This window comes from Haliotis cracherodii, unplaced genomic scaffold, assembly GCF_022045235.1.
Source record: "Haliotis cracherodii isolate W230 unplaced genomic scaffold, xgHalCrac1.p SCAF_15, whole genome shotgun sequence".
Taxonomy (NCBI): Eukaryota; Metazoa; Mollusca; class Gastropoda; order Lepetellida; family Haliotidae; genus Haliotis; species Haliotis cracherodii.
The window spans coordinates 5151669-5170348 of record NW_027266270.1 but is presented as its reverse complement, the minus strand read 5'-3'; the positions used below and the strand labels follow the sequence as shown (position 1 = coordinate 5170348).

Genomic DNA, 18680 nt, shown 5'->3' with positions numbered 1-18680 from the left:
CGAAGCTACAAAGGGCTATAACGATGTAGTTGACTTTGCAATAAAGATAGGGTCCTTCAATTATCTGCCCACATCGTGTGACCAAAGACGTGAGTAAATAAAGGGCATTAACAGTTTTTCAGTAATATCGCGTCATGTCAGTCTAATGTGGGAGGAGAGCCCGAATGGACACATGTCTCAAATGTTGACCACTTCTGCTGAATGGACGCGTACGGGAATAGTGCTCACAGGCTAAATATGAACACAGCCTGGTTCCTGGATGTAGCGGCAGCGCAGCATACCCAGGGAACCAGGCTGATATGAACTGGGCGACTTCTCCAGGAAAAGTATAGACGAGGTCCTTTACTACTGGTAGACGGTGTTCTAGCGGGATATTGGACCCCTGATATATTTATCGAAACGTGAAGATTCCGGGGTAGATTAGGTCTTCAGCAACCCATGCTTGCCATAAAAGGTGACTATGCTTGTCGTAAAAGGCGACTAACGGGATCGGGTGGTCAGGCTCGCTGATATTAATCACTGGATTGTCTGGTCCAGAGTTGATTATTTACAGACCGCCGTCATATATATGGAATATTGCTGAGTGTGGCGTTAAACAACCAACCAACCAACCAACCAATCATATATTTATCAGGTGATTTATCCTCGATGGTTATTTGATTGTTAGCAGCGTAGCATGTTACAAGAGTACCCTGTTGGGCCCCTCCCCTGATACTGAATGCATTCATATTTACTGGATATTTGTCTAATCTTGTTAAATAATGTTTATCTCATTACGTGATCTTATAAAGTTGCTATTTCCATGAGCGAGTTAAAGTGTTAACTTTATTAGGTCATAAGATTAGGTAAATATGTCATTTCACAAGAACAGTTAATTTTCTAAAAAAAAGAGTTCTTACATCTGACAAATACAGTATCGTCGGATAATATCTTTGTGGACATCATGCGTTTTCGGACGGCTTTGTTTATGGCTAGAACGAGGGATGTTGCGTCACTGAGACATTGTAAATACTCGGATTATGGCTTGTTAAAAGATAAAGGTGTCTTTTATAAGTGTTGATATGTTTTACAGATGTCCACGTGATAAAGCGAGAAAACTACGAATGTTTCTTTGGCGTCCGAAAACCCATAACACGGGGATATTTCATCATACACAACACATCGATGTGGATGATGTAAGTAGCCGCTGCCATTCCACGAGTAGTCTAGTGGGTAGAGCGTCTGTCCAGGGCGCAGATGGTCCGTGGTTCGATCCACTGGCCACGCCATACCAAAACACGTTAAGAGAGTTGCTTGTTGTTACCCTGCCTGGCGCTCGACATTCAGGGGATAAAAGAAGTACTTGTCTGCTCGGGGTTAGTATACTCTGTCTGAGTGTGGTATCCAAGTTGAACTGTGGAATGATATCTCTGTCGGCTAGTGCTGTAAATACAAAATTGCCAATGCAAGAGAATAAGCAGCCTTCTTCTTGACGTAAGGGGCAAATAGCTGTGGAAATTATATGAATGGACCACTAAAAATCAGTGATGACACCAGGTGTTCGCGAAAAGGGTAAGCATGTCTTTAACCGACAAAATTATCCGCTGGAGTCTCATCCACGTTTTAACATGAATAGACATGTCTAGTGACTTGGAGGACAAGGTGTTAATAGTTCTAAACGTCACAGCCTTCTGAACATTCTCACACAGGGGTTCGAATCCCACAAATGTTGGCGAAATTCGAGGAATTTGTTAAAATTAGGACTTCAGCATCCCACGCTTGCCGTAAAAGACGACTATGTTTGTCGTAAGAGGTGACTTACAGGATTGGGTGGTCAGGCTCGCTGACTTGGTTGATACATGTCATCGTATCCCAATTGCGTGGATCGATGCTCATGGTGTCAATCACTGGTCCAGACTCGCTTATTTGCAGACCACCGTCATATATCGGGAATATTTCTGAGTTCGTCGTTAAACAACAAACAAACAAACGAAATGTTAGTTTCTTCTGGAATGATTAACAGCGCTGGTCACTGGAAATACAATAAAGCGCTATAATCGAGAACGCGACGTTGAACCCCCTCAGCTCACAAGCCATGGTGCGTTTACTCACAGTGCTACAGCCGAACGTACACCAGATCCGTGTTTCTAGTTAAATAAATTCGTTCAGTTTACAAGTGCAACTTGTCAAGAACTTACAGGCCCGAAAAGACATAATGCAACACGGGTTCGTTCATGCATGGTGCGCCTAACGTGCCATTAACAGGGTCATCAGGCCATCCGAGGGTCACTCTGTCTACTTGACAAGGAAATATGGCAAATGGTGACTTCCAGGGCTAAGAAAAGACGTTGAATTTCTTGAGCATGACTTGAAGGTTATGCTAGTTTGCATTTTCGTAAAGCGAGCGAGAAAAAAGCTTATTTGGACATTCGTTTCCAATAATTAAGAATGTGACTAATTACATTCGGATATGATTTTGTTTGTTTGTTGTTCAACGCCGCACTCAGCAATATTCCAGGTATATGACGGCGGTCTGTAAATAATCAAGTCTGGACCAGACAATCCAGATTAATATCATGAGCATCGATCCACGCAATTGGGATCGATGACATGCATCAACCAAGTCAGCGAGCCCGACCACCCGTTCCCGTTAGTCTTCTTTTACGACAAGCATAGTCGCCTTTTACGGCAAGCATGGGTTGCTGAAGACCTATTCTACCCCGGATCATCACGGGTCGCATTCGGATATGAATTTGAAATGAAGTATTTTTAAATATCTATGCATTGACTGCCCAGGTTATGTTTCCCAAACCCTGGGTAACGAACTTATAGATACACTTAGACAAGAGTCATATATAAAATAAATGATCTAACTTTAACTAAAATGATCTATCTCAGCCTTTATAGTTGTCGTAATTGAATCAGTTCATGTTTAGGCTTTGGAAATATTTGCTTCCAATGTTGTCCTAATGCATCGATAGCACCATTCTTTAATAAAGCGTTAATTAGATCAAATCGCGTGTGTGTATTAATATCATTGGCGCTAAATATATCCATTGGGTTATACGCAGCCGATTCCTGTCGGTATGACGGGGCCAACATAATTCAAGAACTTGGCGGTTTAGTATTACCGACATAAGCGCCTTGGCGATTGAAAGCGTTTCTCAAATGTCAATAGTTTATCCTCAACTAGTTTTTTCACATTATGTCAAATTCGCCAAAGTTAAGCGGCTAAAATATCGGAGATGAAATGCGAAGAGTTTTGCACACGACACTACCCGACTGCGGAGCTGTCACTTCCGTCTATGGCCGAAGGGTCCAACGGGGACGTATCATATCTAATTAATGGTTTATGAAAGGATCGTCTGAATTATCCGTGACGTTTTAATCTCGTCATACATAATGTGCATGAATTAACAGCACGTTGTGGGAGCTCAGAACGAATAGAAACTGATAGAAATCCGACTATGTTTTGTAATCTACTTAGTAAAAAAAAATCATTGAAGCCCTTAGTGAATATGCGTTAAAATATCCAGTATTAGTATTTACAGTCTATTTTTGTGACACGTTTGTTTGGATTAATGATTTAGTAGAGAGAAATGAAAGAAGGAAATTATCTAGTATGAATGAAATCGATCTCTCTTACATTCATATACTTCAGCTCAAAAAGTGACCGGATTTGCGTTCGATGTTGCCTCTGACGCTATGAATTAATCGGTGAAGAAAACGACTTCCCTTGATGACTGATGAAGCGGCTGGATGAGTGAGTTGGTGACATTCACGCCATCAATTTAACAGGAATTTAAGAGGAAAATTAATATTTTTCGAAAATGTTGATTGTTTTTAGTAAATATGTATATATATCATATGTGTCGTTAGGCACAATGGATTTTGCAAACAATATCAACAGCTTAAGGATGCAAAATATTAAAAGTTTTACAGATAGATTTATGTCCACACAAAGTCCTACGGATAAGAAAGTGTGAGAGTGTAATTTATGTTCACACAATGTCATACGGATAAGAAAGTATTAGAGTGTAATTTATGTCCACACAATGTCATACGGATAAGAAAGTATTAGAGTGTAATTTATGTTCACACAATGTCATACGGATAAGAAAGTATTAGAGTGTAATTTATGTTCACACAATGTCATACGGATAGGAAAGTGTCACAGTGTAATTCATGTCAACTAAAAGTCCTTCGGTGGAAGGCGCCTTCTCCTAATGTTAGTTATGTAGTATGAATTGGCCATGAATTACACTCCAATACTTTCTTATCCGTGTTACGTTGTGTATGACTTCTCTTACTGTTGACCGCCTCCGTGGTCTAGTGGAAGAGCGTCAGCCCGGAGAGGTTATGGTATTTGGCATTCAGGGTCTGCCCTGGTGGTTCGATCCCCGACCGCGTCATACCAAAAGACGTTAAAAGATGGTGCTTGTTGTTTCCCTGTCTGCCTGCTCTACCCGAGCCTGAGTGGGGTATCCATGTTAAACTGCGGCATGGTATCTCAGTGAGCTAGCACTATCAATCGGCATCAGCCCGGACTAGTAGAAGCACACACACACACACACACACACACACACACACACACACACACGTGCATGCACGTCGCTATATATGCGCTATAATCTTGGACGCGACGTTGAATCCAACATCACCTCATCTCACCTCTTACTGTTAGTCATATAGCACGATGTACACTGACGTCTACTGTTAGTCATATAATATGGGGTCCGTTGACTTGCGCAATGCGGAAAGAAAACTCCCTAATAAATATTTCACCACGACGCTTAGTTTATTTGTGTGATTGTTTCGGTGAACTAGAGCATTAACAGCGAATCCAGTTCAGGCGAGTCTTGCGTTAAGTGTCTGTGTGCCACAGTCAGCATACAATAGATGAATGTTATTTTACACCGTAGTCAGCGATGTTCAAGATATATAACGGTGGCATGTAAGTAATAATAGTACTTGGGCCAGGCAAACTAGTGGATGACTGCATGAGCACCATTCGTAGTATTTATAGATTTTTAGATCTTTTTGCATTGTGGACCAGACGATCCAGTGATTGATATCATGAGCATCGATCTTCACAATTGGGATACGATGACATGCATCAACAAAGTCAGCGAGCCTGACCACCCGATCCCGGTAGTCGCCTCTTATGACAAGCATGGGTTGCTGAAGACCAATTCTAACCCGGATCTTCACTGGTATATTATAAGTCAAATAAGTGAGTTCATATGTTTTCTGACCTTAGCGTTTAGCGTTTATATGACAATGTGTTCTGACAGTAAAGGTCATCACACATTTGATCTACCTGAGTTTAATCGTTGATCCATCAGGAAATCTCTCATAAAACTAGATATACACTTATCGCATTGCCACGCTACGCTCACACTAGCCCTCGTCGGGACAACGAGATCAGGGCAATTGAATGAGTTTGAAATATAACATTTCTTTGAAGCGTTTGGTAGTTGCAATCACATTTCGTATTAAGGCCAAACGGACGAGTCTCATTAATACCTAATATTTGTCACAATTAGTCCCACACAGAGAAACTGGATGATCGATGACCCTACTTAGGCGTCGTTCCCCTGGGTACGCGCGGACCCAGATCGCTGTTGTCATGACGTGCTGGCGACGAGGCGACACAACGACATCATTGTCAACCATGGTTTATGACCACCTTGGGATGTGGCTGTCGAAGAAGCCTTCTTTCTTTATTTTGAATAGAGACAACGTTTCCGTGACGTTCAAGATGTTGTTAAATAGGAACGGAATACTTCCTTTTAAATTTGTCGTCGCTATGGGGTAAATTCTTATAAATGTCTGATCAATTTGTTTTAAACAATAGATGGTCGTTAAATAAATAATACGCGTTGTGTAACCCAGTTATGCAGGCTCAGTGTCTTTGATTTATACAGTACATTCGCCAAGCTGAATTCGGGGCTAATGCGTTTAGAATGTTTGCGTTTAAGGCCCTGTATTATTAATACATTTTCTATTGGTAGTTAACAGTAAATAGGGTTGGGATTCGTTGATCGGGGAAGTTTTCGGGTGATTACAGTTAAGATCAAATTATTCACATGTTTCCATTATTTGAATATGATTTAATTTGAAAGTTTTTATGCCCGATGTCAATGAGAAAGTTCATTCAGATGGCGAGACACGACAGCTGTAGAGTGAGGACTTCACAAGGAGATTGAGCCCATCAGAGATTCGTGAGTGTTGAATGCTATTGCTTCTACTTCAGAGGTACTCTCCCTGTAGACTCCGGGTTAGAATAGGTCCCCAGTAACCTATGCTTGTCTCCCTGTAGACTCCGGGTTAGAATAGGTCCCCAGTAGATTACTGGTTAGAATAGGTCCCAAGTAACCTATGCTGGTCTCCAAGTGGGTTTTCCGGGTTAGAATATGTCCCCAGTAGCCTATGTTTGTCTCCACGTGGGTATTCCAGGTTAAGAATAGGTCCCCAGGAACCTATGCTTGTCTCCACGTGGGTTTTCCGGGTTAGAATAGGTCCCGAGGAACCTATGCTTGTCTCCACGTGGGTATTCCAGGTTAGAATAGGTCCCAAGTAACCTTTGCTTGTCTCCACGTGGATATTCCGGGTTAGAATAGGTCCCAAGTAACCTATGCTTGTCTCCACGCGGGTATTCCGTGTTAGAATAGATCCAAGTGACCTATGCTTGTCTCCGCGTGGGTATTCCGGGTTAGAATAGGTCCCCAGTAACCTATGCTTGTCTCCATGTGGGTTTTCCGTGTTAGAATAGGTCCCCAGTAACCTATGCTTGTCTCCACGCGGGTATTCCGTGTTAGAATAGATCCAAGTGACCTATGTTTGTCTCCATGTGGGTATTCCGGGTTAGAATAGGTCCCCAGTAACCTATGCTTGTCTCCACGCGGGTATTCCGGGTTAGAAAAGGTCCTAAGGGAGATTGATCTTATCCTGAAGTGTTTTGATTCGACCCCACAAGGACATTTCCCCTCACGGACATTTCCCCACATGGGCAATACCCCCCACGGACATTTCTAAGGGGGATTGATCTTATCCTGAAGGGAGTGTTTTGATTCTGATTGAGAGAGGAGGTGATATGATCCGAGGATAATTTCACTCTGGAGTGTGTCAGTCCTAGGATCAGGTCACCCAAGAGTGATTCTGTCACCCTGTCACAGAATCAGTCTTGGGTGAAATTTTAGGAAAGGGATTTAATTCTGCCACACCGGCATGAGGGGCCACTATGCTTGTCGTAAGAGGCGACTGCCAGGATCGGGTGGTCAGGCTCACTGAGTAGATTGATGCATGTCTCAAAGCGTAGATCGATGCTCGTGATATCAACCAAACAAACAAACAACAAACTACCAGTGAGGATGATGTCCATGTGGTTTGTAAGCTCTCGTTGTAAGGATGAGTGAGTATGGTTTTACGCCGCTTTTAGCAATATTCGAGCAATATCACGGCTGGAGAACAACAGAAATGGGCTTCACCCATTTTGCAAAAGAAATATGGTCTCGAAAAACGTTTTGGCTGCTCCTTTAAGCACTGACTAAACAACCAGTGGTCAATATCATGAACAGCATATCACGCCGTCGGGGAACGGTGGCACGCAACTAACCATATCACCAAGCCTAAAGTACTGTCGGAAATGCTCGAAAACTGCTTTTTGCCTGTTAAAAAAGGATACACTTTTTCACAGACTGTTGTTATTGAAGTATCGAGTGACTACCGATCTCCCTACCTGTGGTTTGAAGTATTTCAGTCACAAGGAATCCTATCGACAAGTTTACAGGAGACAAATTCGAACAAAACCAGTTCACATTTATTCTAAGTCCAATGATGGCAGTCTGAAACGGACTATAGAAATATGCGCACGTGACTTCGTTATAATGATAATAATGTAGTCTTCATAAAACATTTATTCCACGCACAAAAATCATTTTGAGAAAATTCTAGATGTGCATCTTCTAAAAGGACAAAATGACTCCCAAGATGCATGTTACATTAAACTTGCATAGCCAAAGCCATGGTACACTATATGAAGTCTGTACTGGGAAATGTATACAAGTTCTTTACACTTTGGAGAAAAAAATCATACTACTAATTCTACGGGATGATAAAGCAAAACAGGTATAGGGGTGGTCTCAAAAACAAAACTGGGAAGTAAAAGGATATAAGACAGCTTTGATACAGGGGGATTAGGCATATAGTGTAAAGCTTTATGAGCAGAAGGTAACCCTGACTTAAAGTAGAATTTGGGGGGAATTAACGATACAATGTTTCCCTGACTGCACTAACTATTGCTCTCCTAGAGATGGGATTTCGATACACTGCGCGTGACGAAGACCGAGCACTTTTCAGGGAAAAATATTCCATTCTGTCTATGAGGTCACATTATCTCCGAACCATTCATAACTATCACAGTCACGGCGTCCAGATAACTTACCTTGGTGAATGGTACCATCAGGTAAAGGTAATCGTGTCATTGTTTTGCACGCTGCAACCCATGATATGGGGCTTATTGATGGATGTGTGTTAGTTTTCGAGGCGAAAAAGAAAACTGGTAATTTTCATAAGGAAAATATAGGAGGTGATGTGCTCAAAGACTGGTTGGAACTTCAGCTATTGCCCATTTTAAACAACGCCAGTGTTATTGTCATTGTCAGTTAATATAACGTCCGGGAATCAGATACTGTCGCCCAAACCATGAGTTGTCTGAAGGCGACCGTACAGGAATATATGACATTGTCGACTTCAGACCAAATGAAACGAAAGTTCAACTGATGGAGAAAATTCGGCTGAATAAGAAACCAGTAAAGTACGAGACATATGTGCTGACGGCACAACACGGTCACGCTGTCTTACGTACGCCAGTCAGACATTGTGAGCTCAACCCTGTTGTGCCCATCTTGACTAAGTGTAACGGGTTCGTAGCAAGACATAACACAACATTCAAAAGTACAGATTCATATACGTCATCAGCTGAGATAAATGCTACCTCAAGAAACCATCTGTAGAACAACAAATACTTCTGGATGACAAAACCGCAACCTTCCAATACTCATCCCGTTTCATAGCTCTTAACTAGTCCACCATATTTCCAAACAAATATAATGCAGTACATATCATAAATTGCTATACCATCAAACGCATGTCAGTTAAGTACAATAACAGCAATATTTTGAGACCACCCCGAACTCGGTGACATTTGCACCTGGGAGAATGCACGGCTCGATGTGAGGTCATCACCTCGGGGCAGGTGTTAGGTAATTACCTCAGGTTATAGGCCATTTCATACATGCATGACAACACACGAATATTTTCTAAGTTTATCAACATTGTTCCTGTAAAAGTACCTTTTAAGGGTAATCACAATGTCAGTTCACAATTGTGTTCACATCAAGGATGTTTGGTTGGTTGGTTTTTGACGCCGCAATCAGCAATATTCCAGTTATATGATGGCGGTCTGTAAATAATCGAGTCTGTACCAGACAATCCAGTGATTAATATCATGAGCATCGATCCATGCAATTGGGATCGATGACATGCTCCAACCAAGTCAGCAAGACTGACCACCCGATCCCTTTTACGACAAGCATAGTCGCCTTTAACGGTAAGCATGGGTTGCTGAAGACCTACTCTACCCCGGATATTCACGGGTCTGTTTACATTAAGAGGCAAGTTTATCAAAACGTTAAAGTTCGTTGAATGCCCGCTTCTCGGGCATACTTAAGCTGGAATGCTCGCTTACCCGTGCATACTTAAGCTGGAATGCCTGCTTACCTGGGCATACTTAAGCTGGAATGCCCGCTTACCTGGCAAACTTAAGCTGGAATGCCTGCTTACCCGGGCATACTTAAGCTGGAATGCCTGCTTACCCGGGCATACTTAAGCTGGAATGCCTGCTTACCCGGGCATACTTAAGCTGGAATGCCTGCTTACCCGGGCATACTTAAGCTGGAATGCCCGCCATTCCGAGGGAATAACTCCTTTACGGGTTTACCCGAGAAAAGTCAAACCTATGTTTATAACATAGTGACATAGTTAGAGGTTTATAAAGTAGGAGCGTGCGAAGTTGTTGAGTCATTCAATCATACCACCGAAGCCCCGGGTAAAACCCATCTTTGTTTCCGCCGGCGTGGTTTTGCTGAACTTATGTCAACAGAGGCATCAAAAGCTCTTCGCACTCACTCACTCACTCACTCACTCACTCACTCACTCACTCACTCACTCAGATATATACATGCGCATGTATGTGTGGTTTTAGTTTGTTATTATGTTCTTTGTTTTTTGTCGTTTAACTTCACACTCTGGAAATGGAGTCTGGACTAGACAATCCAGTGATTGACATCAAGAGCATCTAAGATGACACATATCGAGCCTGACCTCACAACTCATTAAGTCGCTTCTTACATGCACGATGTGTTGGGAACACATATATACATAACCGGAATCCCCCGGGTTAGTGTATTAAGAAACATGTACGGGTGGTTGGGGAGATTTAATTCTATGTTTGATCTAAAAAGATGACAATACAAGTGTGTTTATTAGAGATGTTTGAATTAAACATTAAATCCAATCTATTCATTGCAGCAGGTTAAAGAGACAGACAAGTAGACCCCATCATCGTCAACACATCATGTAAGTTGCTTCTCCCAATAAACCATTATTGAAGGTGTTTGTATTTTTTCACTTTCCCGTGGCAGAATTTCTGCAGATTTCCGCATGGGGGATGACGTGCATTCAGGACTGCATCTGATACAGCGAACGAATGAGTTGGTTTGACATCGTGTAAATCACGGTGAGTCAGCTTGATGTAGGAGCCCTAGGTGATGCAGGTCTCAGACGTTTACCACTTTGGTGAAACCCACGAACACGGGTATGGTGCTGACAAACCTAGAAACATAATCGGGGCGAACCTGGATTTGAACCCATGAGCATAGGTTCCTGGCACGTCTAAATGGTGCACCTCTGCACAATCACCTGCGACGCCTAAGTGGCGGGATTTGACAGTTGCGAGCAAGAGAACCATGAAGATTAGGGTTACAATAAGCCTTTAGCAACGCATGCTTGTCATAAGAGGCGACTAACGGGATCGGGTGGTCAGGTTCGTTGACTTGGATCAATGCTCATGATATCAATCGCTGGATTGTCTGGTCCAGACTCGATTATTTAGAGACTGCCCTCATATAGGTGGAATGATGCTGAGTGCGGCGTAAAACAACAAACAGACAAAGGCAACACGAGAGGAAGTGATATTACTACTTCATCACGACAGCCTACCAAACATCGAGTCGGGAGCGGGTAGCCTAGCGGTTAAAGCGTTCGCTCGGCACGCCGAAGACCCGGGTTCGATTCCCGACATGGGTACAATGTGTGAAGCCCATTTCTGGTGTCCCCCGCCGCGATATTGCTGGAATATTGCTAAAAGCGGCGTAAAACCATACTCACTCACTCACTCGAGTGGTTGATAGAGGACAACGTCACCAAGGTATGACGTCACACTTACAGCAAGACGACACCCTGTAACCACCAGATCCCCATTCTGGCCGACTCTTTCAAACATGGACTACTGAGGACCGATTCTACCCGAAAATCTCACTGGAAGCTGACATGGGAAAATAAGATCTGGTATTTAGCCCCTGCACCTGGACAAGTACTAAATTTGTATTCGAAATACGGATGTAAGAGTGGCTGGTCATAGTTCCGCCTCACACAAACATGCTACTCGCTATTCTCTGAAAAACAGCAGTGATGTGATCTATCAAAACTAATATATTAAATTGTGATTTAAAAACCTTCTTTCATAGTCTTTCAAGCATGCAGACCGCCTCTGTGGTTTCAGACAAGGCTTATGTGTATTTCGAACAACTCCCCTAATACTCAAGTGTACTGGTGTTGATTGGGCTAAAGATGGACGCCATGGGACTATTCAAGTTCTGATTAGACTAATTAATTGATTAATGAATTTTTTGAAAGCTTATAAGTCCGTATCCTCATAATTATTATTAGTTTTCAGTTATAACTAACTGTATATAATCACAGTTGTGTTTGACGTGCTGTTTGCCATTATAGTTTACTTCTCAGTAGGTCCATGGTACGTATATGGACCCAGTACCAATGGTGGCATCAATACCTTTATGTCTAATCATGCGGAGGTGCAATATAGTTCGGTTGACATGGTATATTTCATACCCTACCCAGTCATCGAACCCTACCCAGTCCTTGAACCCAGCCGAGTCCTTGAACCCAACCCAGTCCTTGAACCCAACCCAGTCCTTGAACCCAACCCAGTCCTTGAACTAATCCCAGTCCTTGAACCCAACCCAGTCCTTGAACCCAACCCAGTCCTTGAACCCAGCCGAGTCCTTGAACCCTACCCAGTCCTTGAACCCAACCCAGTCCTTGAACCCAACCCAGTCCTTGAACTAAGCCCAGTCCTTGAACCCAACCCAGTCCTTGAACCCTACCCAGTCCTTGAACCCAACCCAGTCCTTGAACCCAACCAGGTACTTGAACCCAATTCAGTCCTTGAACCCTACCCAGTCCTTGAACCCAGCCCAGTCCTTGAACCCAACCAGGTACTTGAACCCTATCCAGTCCTTGAACCCAACCCAGTCCTTGAACGCAACCCAGTCCTTGAACTAAGCCCAGTCCTTGAACCCTACCCAGTCCTTTAACCCAACCAAGTCCTTGAACCCAACCCAGTCCTTGAACCCTACCCAGTCCTTGAACCCAACCAAGTCCTTGAACCCAGCCCAGTCCTTGAACCCAACCCAGTCCTTGAACCCAGCCCAGTCCTTGAACCCAACCCAGTCCTTGAACCCAACCCAGGCCCAAGAACAGTTTCCAGACATATCTTTTTATTTTTATGAAATTGTGTGCTCAGTCTGACTACAAAACATATTCCCAAAATTATTCATAATCCCTGAACTGTTTGTTCAGTATATTAACATATGCCATAACAAGACAGGGGGGAACCTACTGGATAAGGAGTTCACTCGGCTCGCAGAGGGTCTGGGTTCGACTCCTGACATGGATACATTCTTGTACACTCCAGTGTAGTGCTGGAATAAAACCCAACTCACTAACTCACTCAACACTATCAATCGTAACAGTCAGTTAATAACAGAAACTAGGGAAAATATATACCGTAGCCATGTAACAACCGGATGGTCGTTATTCTTGTCAATCTTCCCTCGCATCCGTCATTCAACAGCGCTTTGGTGTTTATTTATTTCGAGTTGAGTGTGCACTTGAGTAGATTCACCAAAGACATCATGGTACGCAGACGCAGCGAAGGACAATGACCGGTTATCAGAGTGACCTGCCCTTGTGTGACTGCGAGCTCTACAATTTTGGGGCGTATGTAATGAAATAGGGTACATGTATTTTACAGCCGCTGGGAAACGAATAGCAGACGACATCAAGACATTGTCCTGGGACACCGAGGACGGGATGTCAGCCGTTCAATCATTCTGGGAGCACCTGTCATTTTGAATTTTGATAAACGTACTGCTTCCTTGAACTAATTTGGGAAGACAACGTTCTCACGTTGAAATAAGTAAATCTGTTCTCTTCTCATGATGTCTAGCTCTAGTAAAGAATATTATCCTCTGCGTCTTCAGTTTTTAGATGTCACATGGATTGTTCCTGAATATGTAGTCCGATCAAGGAAGTGTTGCATGGTGTCGGGGCTTTATGCTGCCCGTGTTTCTATTACTGAACAATAACACACGATGGTAATGGAAGAATCATCATCGTCATCATCGTCGTCGTCGTCGTCGTCGTCATCGTCGTCGTTGTCGTCGCCGTCGCCATCATCGTCATCGTCGTCGCCATCATCATCATCATCATGTATACATCGTTTTTATCGTTACGATTATTACTCTCGATTTCTTTAAAGATTAAACAGAACACGTACATCGTGCCATTTACTTGACTTGATAACAGAGAAGGCGACGTTGGCGGAGTCATCATCAACATCAACACCATCATTCACACCACCACCATCATGAGTAATATTACCCTCGCTTTTTTTGCTACTACCGCTATTTTTTATCAACAAACTGGAAAATAGAGGAGCAGACGGTAAAGATCCCCCTTCCAATTACGTCCGCTCACACAGCCACTGTCGCCCCAGCATTTAACAACACTACATATGCTAGTAGATTACGCGATTATTTTCGCATGTTTTTTTTCGGCTGACAATAGTAGAGCAGACGGCAAAGAAGGAAGCGTCGTCTGCTCTTACTCCTCCAACCGTCACCACCAAAATGTGTTGCATCTGACGAGGCTGGCACGGACGTGTTATGGCGGCATTATCGTGTTTCTTGTACAAACACACCGGCTTCAGAAGGTGCTACAAAGATCAGTCATCCGCCGGGTATCACTTCACGGTTCAATGCACTCGTGCCTCCAAATAATGCCGTCCCTCCGTTACATAAATGTGGACGTTTTAACACAGATTACAACCTTTGAACATTTCACAGCGAGCGGTGGAGTCGTCAAGAGCATCATTTGATGCCTGTATTACTTAACAGTTGATTGGCGCAGGCGTAAGGAGTAGGCACTCCGGGTGAAGTATGGCGGCGTGCTCCACTGGTCAAGGCCCACCCTAATGTGGCGAACATGTTTTAAAGTAGACGGAAAAAATGTTTTCACGCCGTAAGGGCAGTGTGACATTGGCGTTAAGTTCGTCGGGAGCGACACCTCCGTTGGGAGGCAGCTGACGTAATCAGACGAGAGATGCAACAATCGCCAGTCATGTCATATCATGTCCATCAAACACACTCTTAAACATGAGTCCAAAGTGTCATTAATGGAAGATTTAGTTCAAAGCCACTGGGATGGCACCATCAGTGATGGTAGTCTTGTTTGCAAGTTCGCCACAAAAGGAACCTTCCAAAGAAGGTTAAACGCAGCGTACATCAAAAACTTATTCGAAAAGCTTAATCCTTAATTCCAAAAATTGTTCGGAACAGGTCCCTTCTGTGACTACGGTTCAAAGACAAACCATTTTATGACCCCACGGAGTGCGGGCTGTATGTATCAGTGTGTAAACATCTTCCACAAATTTACAAATAACGCGCCTCATAAATTCCTAGAGAGCAAAACTAGTTGCTTCTATATCTCCCTGTCGCGCCGGTCCTTCCTCCTACAGCAAGCTGACACCGTGTGATATAACCGATTTACTGTTCAAAGCGGCGTTAAACCAACTCACTCACTCCAGATCATTGACGTCATGATCTCCCATGTCATGAAGACGTCGTGTGCTCCACGTCAACAATGATATACGTAGTCTATTCGTAGCTCGCCTATTCTCCTATTGTGTAACATCTACTAGGTGAGGAGAAATGGGTTTTAATATTGCGTTCAACATTATTACACGTTTGCGCTTATATAGTGATGTGCATGCACGTGTGGGTGTTGTGTGTGCGTGTGTCTGAGTTTGTGTGTGTGTGTCTCTCTCTCTCTCTCTCTGTGTGTGTGTGTGTGTGTGTGTGTGTGTGTGTGTGTGTGTGTGTGTGTGTGTGTGTGTGTGTGTGTGTGTGTGTGTGTGTGTGTGTGTGTGTGTGTGTGTGTGTGTGTGTGTCCGGACTAATGCCGGTTTTACTGTGCATGCTGACAGAGATATTCATTCCACGGTTCAACATGGATACCCCATTCAAGAGTATACTGACTCCGAGCCGACCAGTTCTTGTTTTATTCCCTTTATTGTCGAGCGCCAGACAGAGTAACAACAAATACCATCGTTTAACGTCTTTTGATATGACGCGGCTGTGGATCGGATCCCCGACCTTCCGTCAGTATTGTGTGTCTGAGTGGGGTATCCATGTTAAACTGCGGCATGGTATTACAGCACTATAAAATCGGCACACACACACACACACACACACACACGTGCATACACGTCGCTATATAAGTGCAATAATCTTGGACGCGACGTTAAACCCCATTTCACCTCACCTCAAACATTGTGATAAAACGACCAAAACGTGCGTCACAACTCAATGCTTTTTACTCCGGCTATATCCGTCTACACAAATTACAGAGTCTAGACCGGGACTAGAAATTGGCACCAGCTAATGCCTCTTTAAAATCACCTTGCCTATGTTGTGTATAGAAATCCTTTACTCACTAAATGTTAACAATATCCACAGCTCTGAGATCAATTTGTACAACGCACTCGGAACTGAGACATTTTCACAACGTTAAATATACATGCGTAGTGGGACGATGTAACAAATGGATTAGCGATGCAGTAATTGGGGACTCTAAGCGGACTCCGCGTCTTAAAGGGGCACTTGACGTTCTGCCAAAGTGAGTCAGTCATGTTTCGTCCAAGCTGGTACATCCAACATTGATATGCATCTACACATCATGATAGAACAGGGGTACGGATGGCCCAGCCGTCTGAGGCGCCGCAATTCGCTGTACAGAGTTGCGTCCCTTGCGACCTTTGATCGTGGTTCAAATCCCGGTTCGTCCCAATTATGTTTCTAGGTTTGTCAGCACAATACCCATGCTCGTAGGTTTCACCAAAGTGGTAAAGGTCTGATACCTGATTCGGGCTTTCCTCAAACGTTAACCTGACACTTAGTGATATAACAGGAAAACTGTAAAAAGCGGCGTCAAACCAAACTCACTCACTAACGACAGAACAATGTTTTATCGCGAAATAAAGCACGCCTTGTTCCTCATTGGTCTTTGGGACTTATCGCGTAGCTATGTTATATATGCCTTTCCGTGGTACCCCCCACTCACCATTAACGTGGGTATCTCACTATGGGAGGAAGGCCTGGAGTGATGCAGGTTTGAGATGTGCGCCACTTTGGTGATTGGTGAAATTCAGGAGCAAATGCATGGAGCCAAAAAAACAAGTATCATCATCAGGGCGAATCTGGATTCGAACCCACGAGCATTGGACTATGGCACACTTAAGTATCGCAACTGCACATACCGAAATGCCATGCATTGTTCAGGTCTATTCGACTATTTCCAACATGCACGATTGATTGCAGTACCGACCGATTAACATATAGGTCTTCCAACATTGCATTTTTTTTTTTGATACGTCTTTTTACGGTTAATAGAAATTAGGTAAACAATCTGTTATCGAGCAACGTTTATATAGGGGAAACGACTGCTGCCAGATTATGTTGTGCAATGTGATAGTCACTTGAACGAGTAAAACTAGTAAATCAGCTCAATATTGAGCCCTTTCTACGGGACATTTGGCTTTTCAAAACGGGGCAACCAGTGCTTCCAGAGAATGAAGAACAAAATAAGTCTATACTTGCAGTCTGTTCATTAATAACACGTGAAGTGAGATGGGGTTTATCGTCGCGTTCAAGATTACTACACTTAAATAGGGACCTCCACTTACGTGTGTGTGCGTGTGTGTGTGTGTGAATGTGCGTGCGTGTGCACCTACCCCACTCAGAAACGGCATACCAATTCCGAGCCTACCAGTCCTGGTTTTATACCCTGATGCCGAGTGCCAGGTAGGGTAAGAAGTACCATCTTTCAACGTCTTTTTGTATACGCGGCCAGGGATCGACCCACCGACTTTAAACATCCGCAAGGCCATTAATAAATAACAAGAGTTTCGAGTAGTTTCTATATGGTTTTATTTGTTTTGCAAACTATACAAACAAGTCAGTGGAGAGACGTAAGACATGACTGAAGTATGTACACAAAATCTTTGTCTTTTTTTTGTACAGGGTCCACTCACACAGGCATGCGCACACAGCTGACAAGCATACCAACATCAACCAACGAGCGGATGTCACAAATAAATCAGAGTTATCTCCCTTAGCAAACTCAAAGCACAGACTGCGCAGAGTACCAACGAGCATGTTTCCCGCTCTAAAGAATCAAATACCATATATGGTTTGTGGACACATTCACGATATATCTTACTCAAACAGTTCATAATTGTTTTGATTGATCTATATGAGGTAGGTCTTTCACAATATCCTGTGATCAAAATAAATGACTTGTGTTTTTGCTCTCTCTTTTTGCATTAGACAACTGGCAGGTTTTTGAAAATATTTTTGATTTCTTTATATAATTCTTAATTTTCACGATGTATTGCTGCTTGTAGTGGTCACACTTACTCACATAAACCAACATAACAGTGTAGCTTTAATCAATATACTATATAGGAGATCAATTATTTTTCCAACATAAACAGTTCCTCTATTATTTTGTTGAATAATGATAATTAAAAGAGAAACTGTATTCATTGGACGCTTGTCTGCAAGAAAAGTGTACATTATTCTATTATTCAACAATGTGAGACCCATATAAAGAAATTTAGTAAAACAAGGACTAACTTCTTTAAGTGGCTTGGCTATTATTTTAGAATCCCTCCTGCAAATCACACAGTTGCTCCCTTAACAAGTAGTGTTTTGGTCATATCACCTTCTGTCCGGTCACGTGGGAGCAGAGCCCAAGTATACAGGTAATTGAAAGCAGAGAGGTTGATGGATCTGGGATTTGAACCCAAGACAAGAGCATGACATGGAACAGAACAGCAGGACCTTCTTGCCCTGGATCCATCTTACCCCTGGAAGATCATATTGTAACAAGTGGACTTTTGGCAGTATATATACTACTCAACATTAGCTTAGACAAACATTTGACAAAAGATGGAAGTTTGGTCAGCGATGAGTAGTATATTTAGTCATTTACCC

At 43.0% G+C, this 18680-nt stretch overlaps 1 protein-coding gene across 1 annotated transcript; it reads left to right on the top strand.

Annotated features, from left to right (window-relative positions):
- The first annotated feature begins 12158 nt into the window (after window positions 1–12158).
- Window positions 12159–12659, top strand: LOC139462635 (protein TsetseEP-like). The gene has a single exon (XM_071244466.1). The coding sequence runs from the start codon at window positions 12159–12161 to the stop codon at window positions 12657–12659; it is 501 nt and encodes a 166-aa protein (XP_071100567.1).
- The last annotated feature ends 6021 nt before the right edge of the window (window positions 12660–18680 follow it).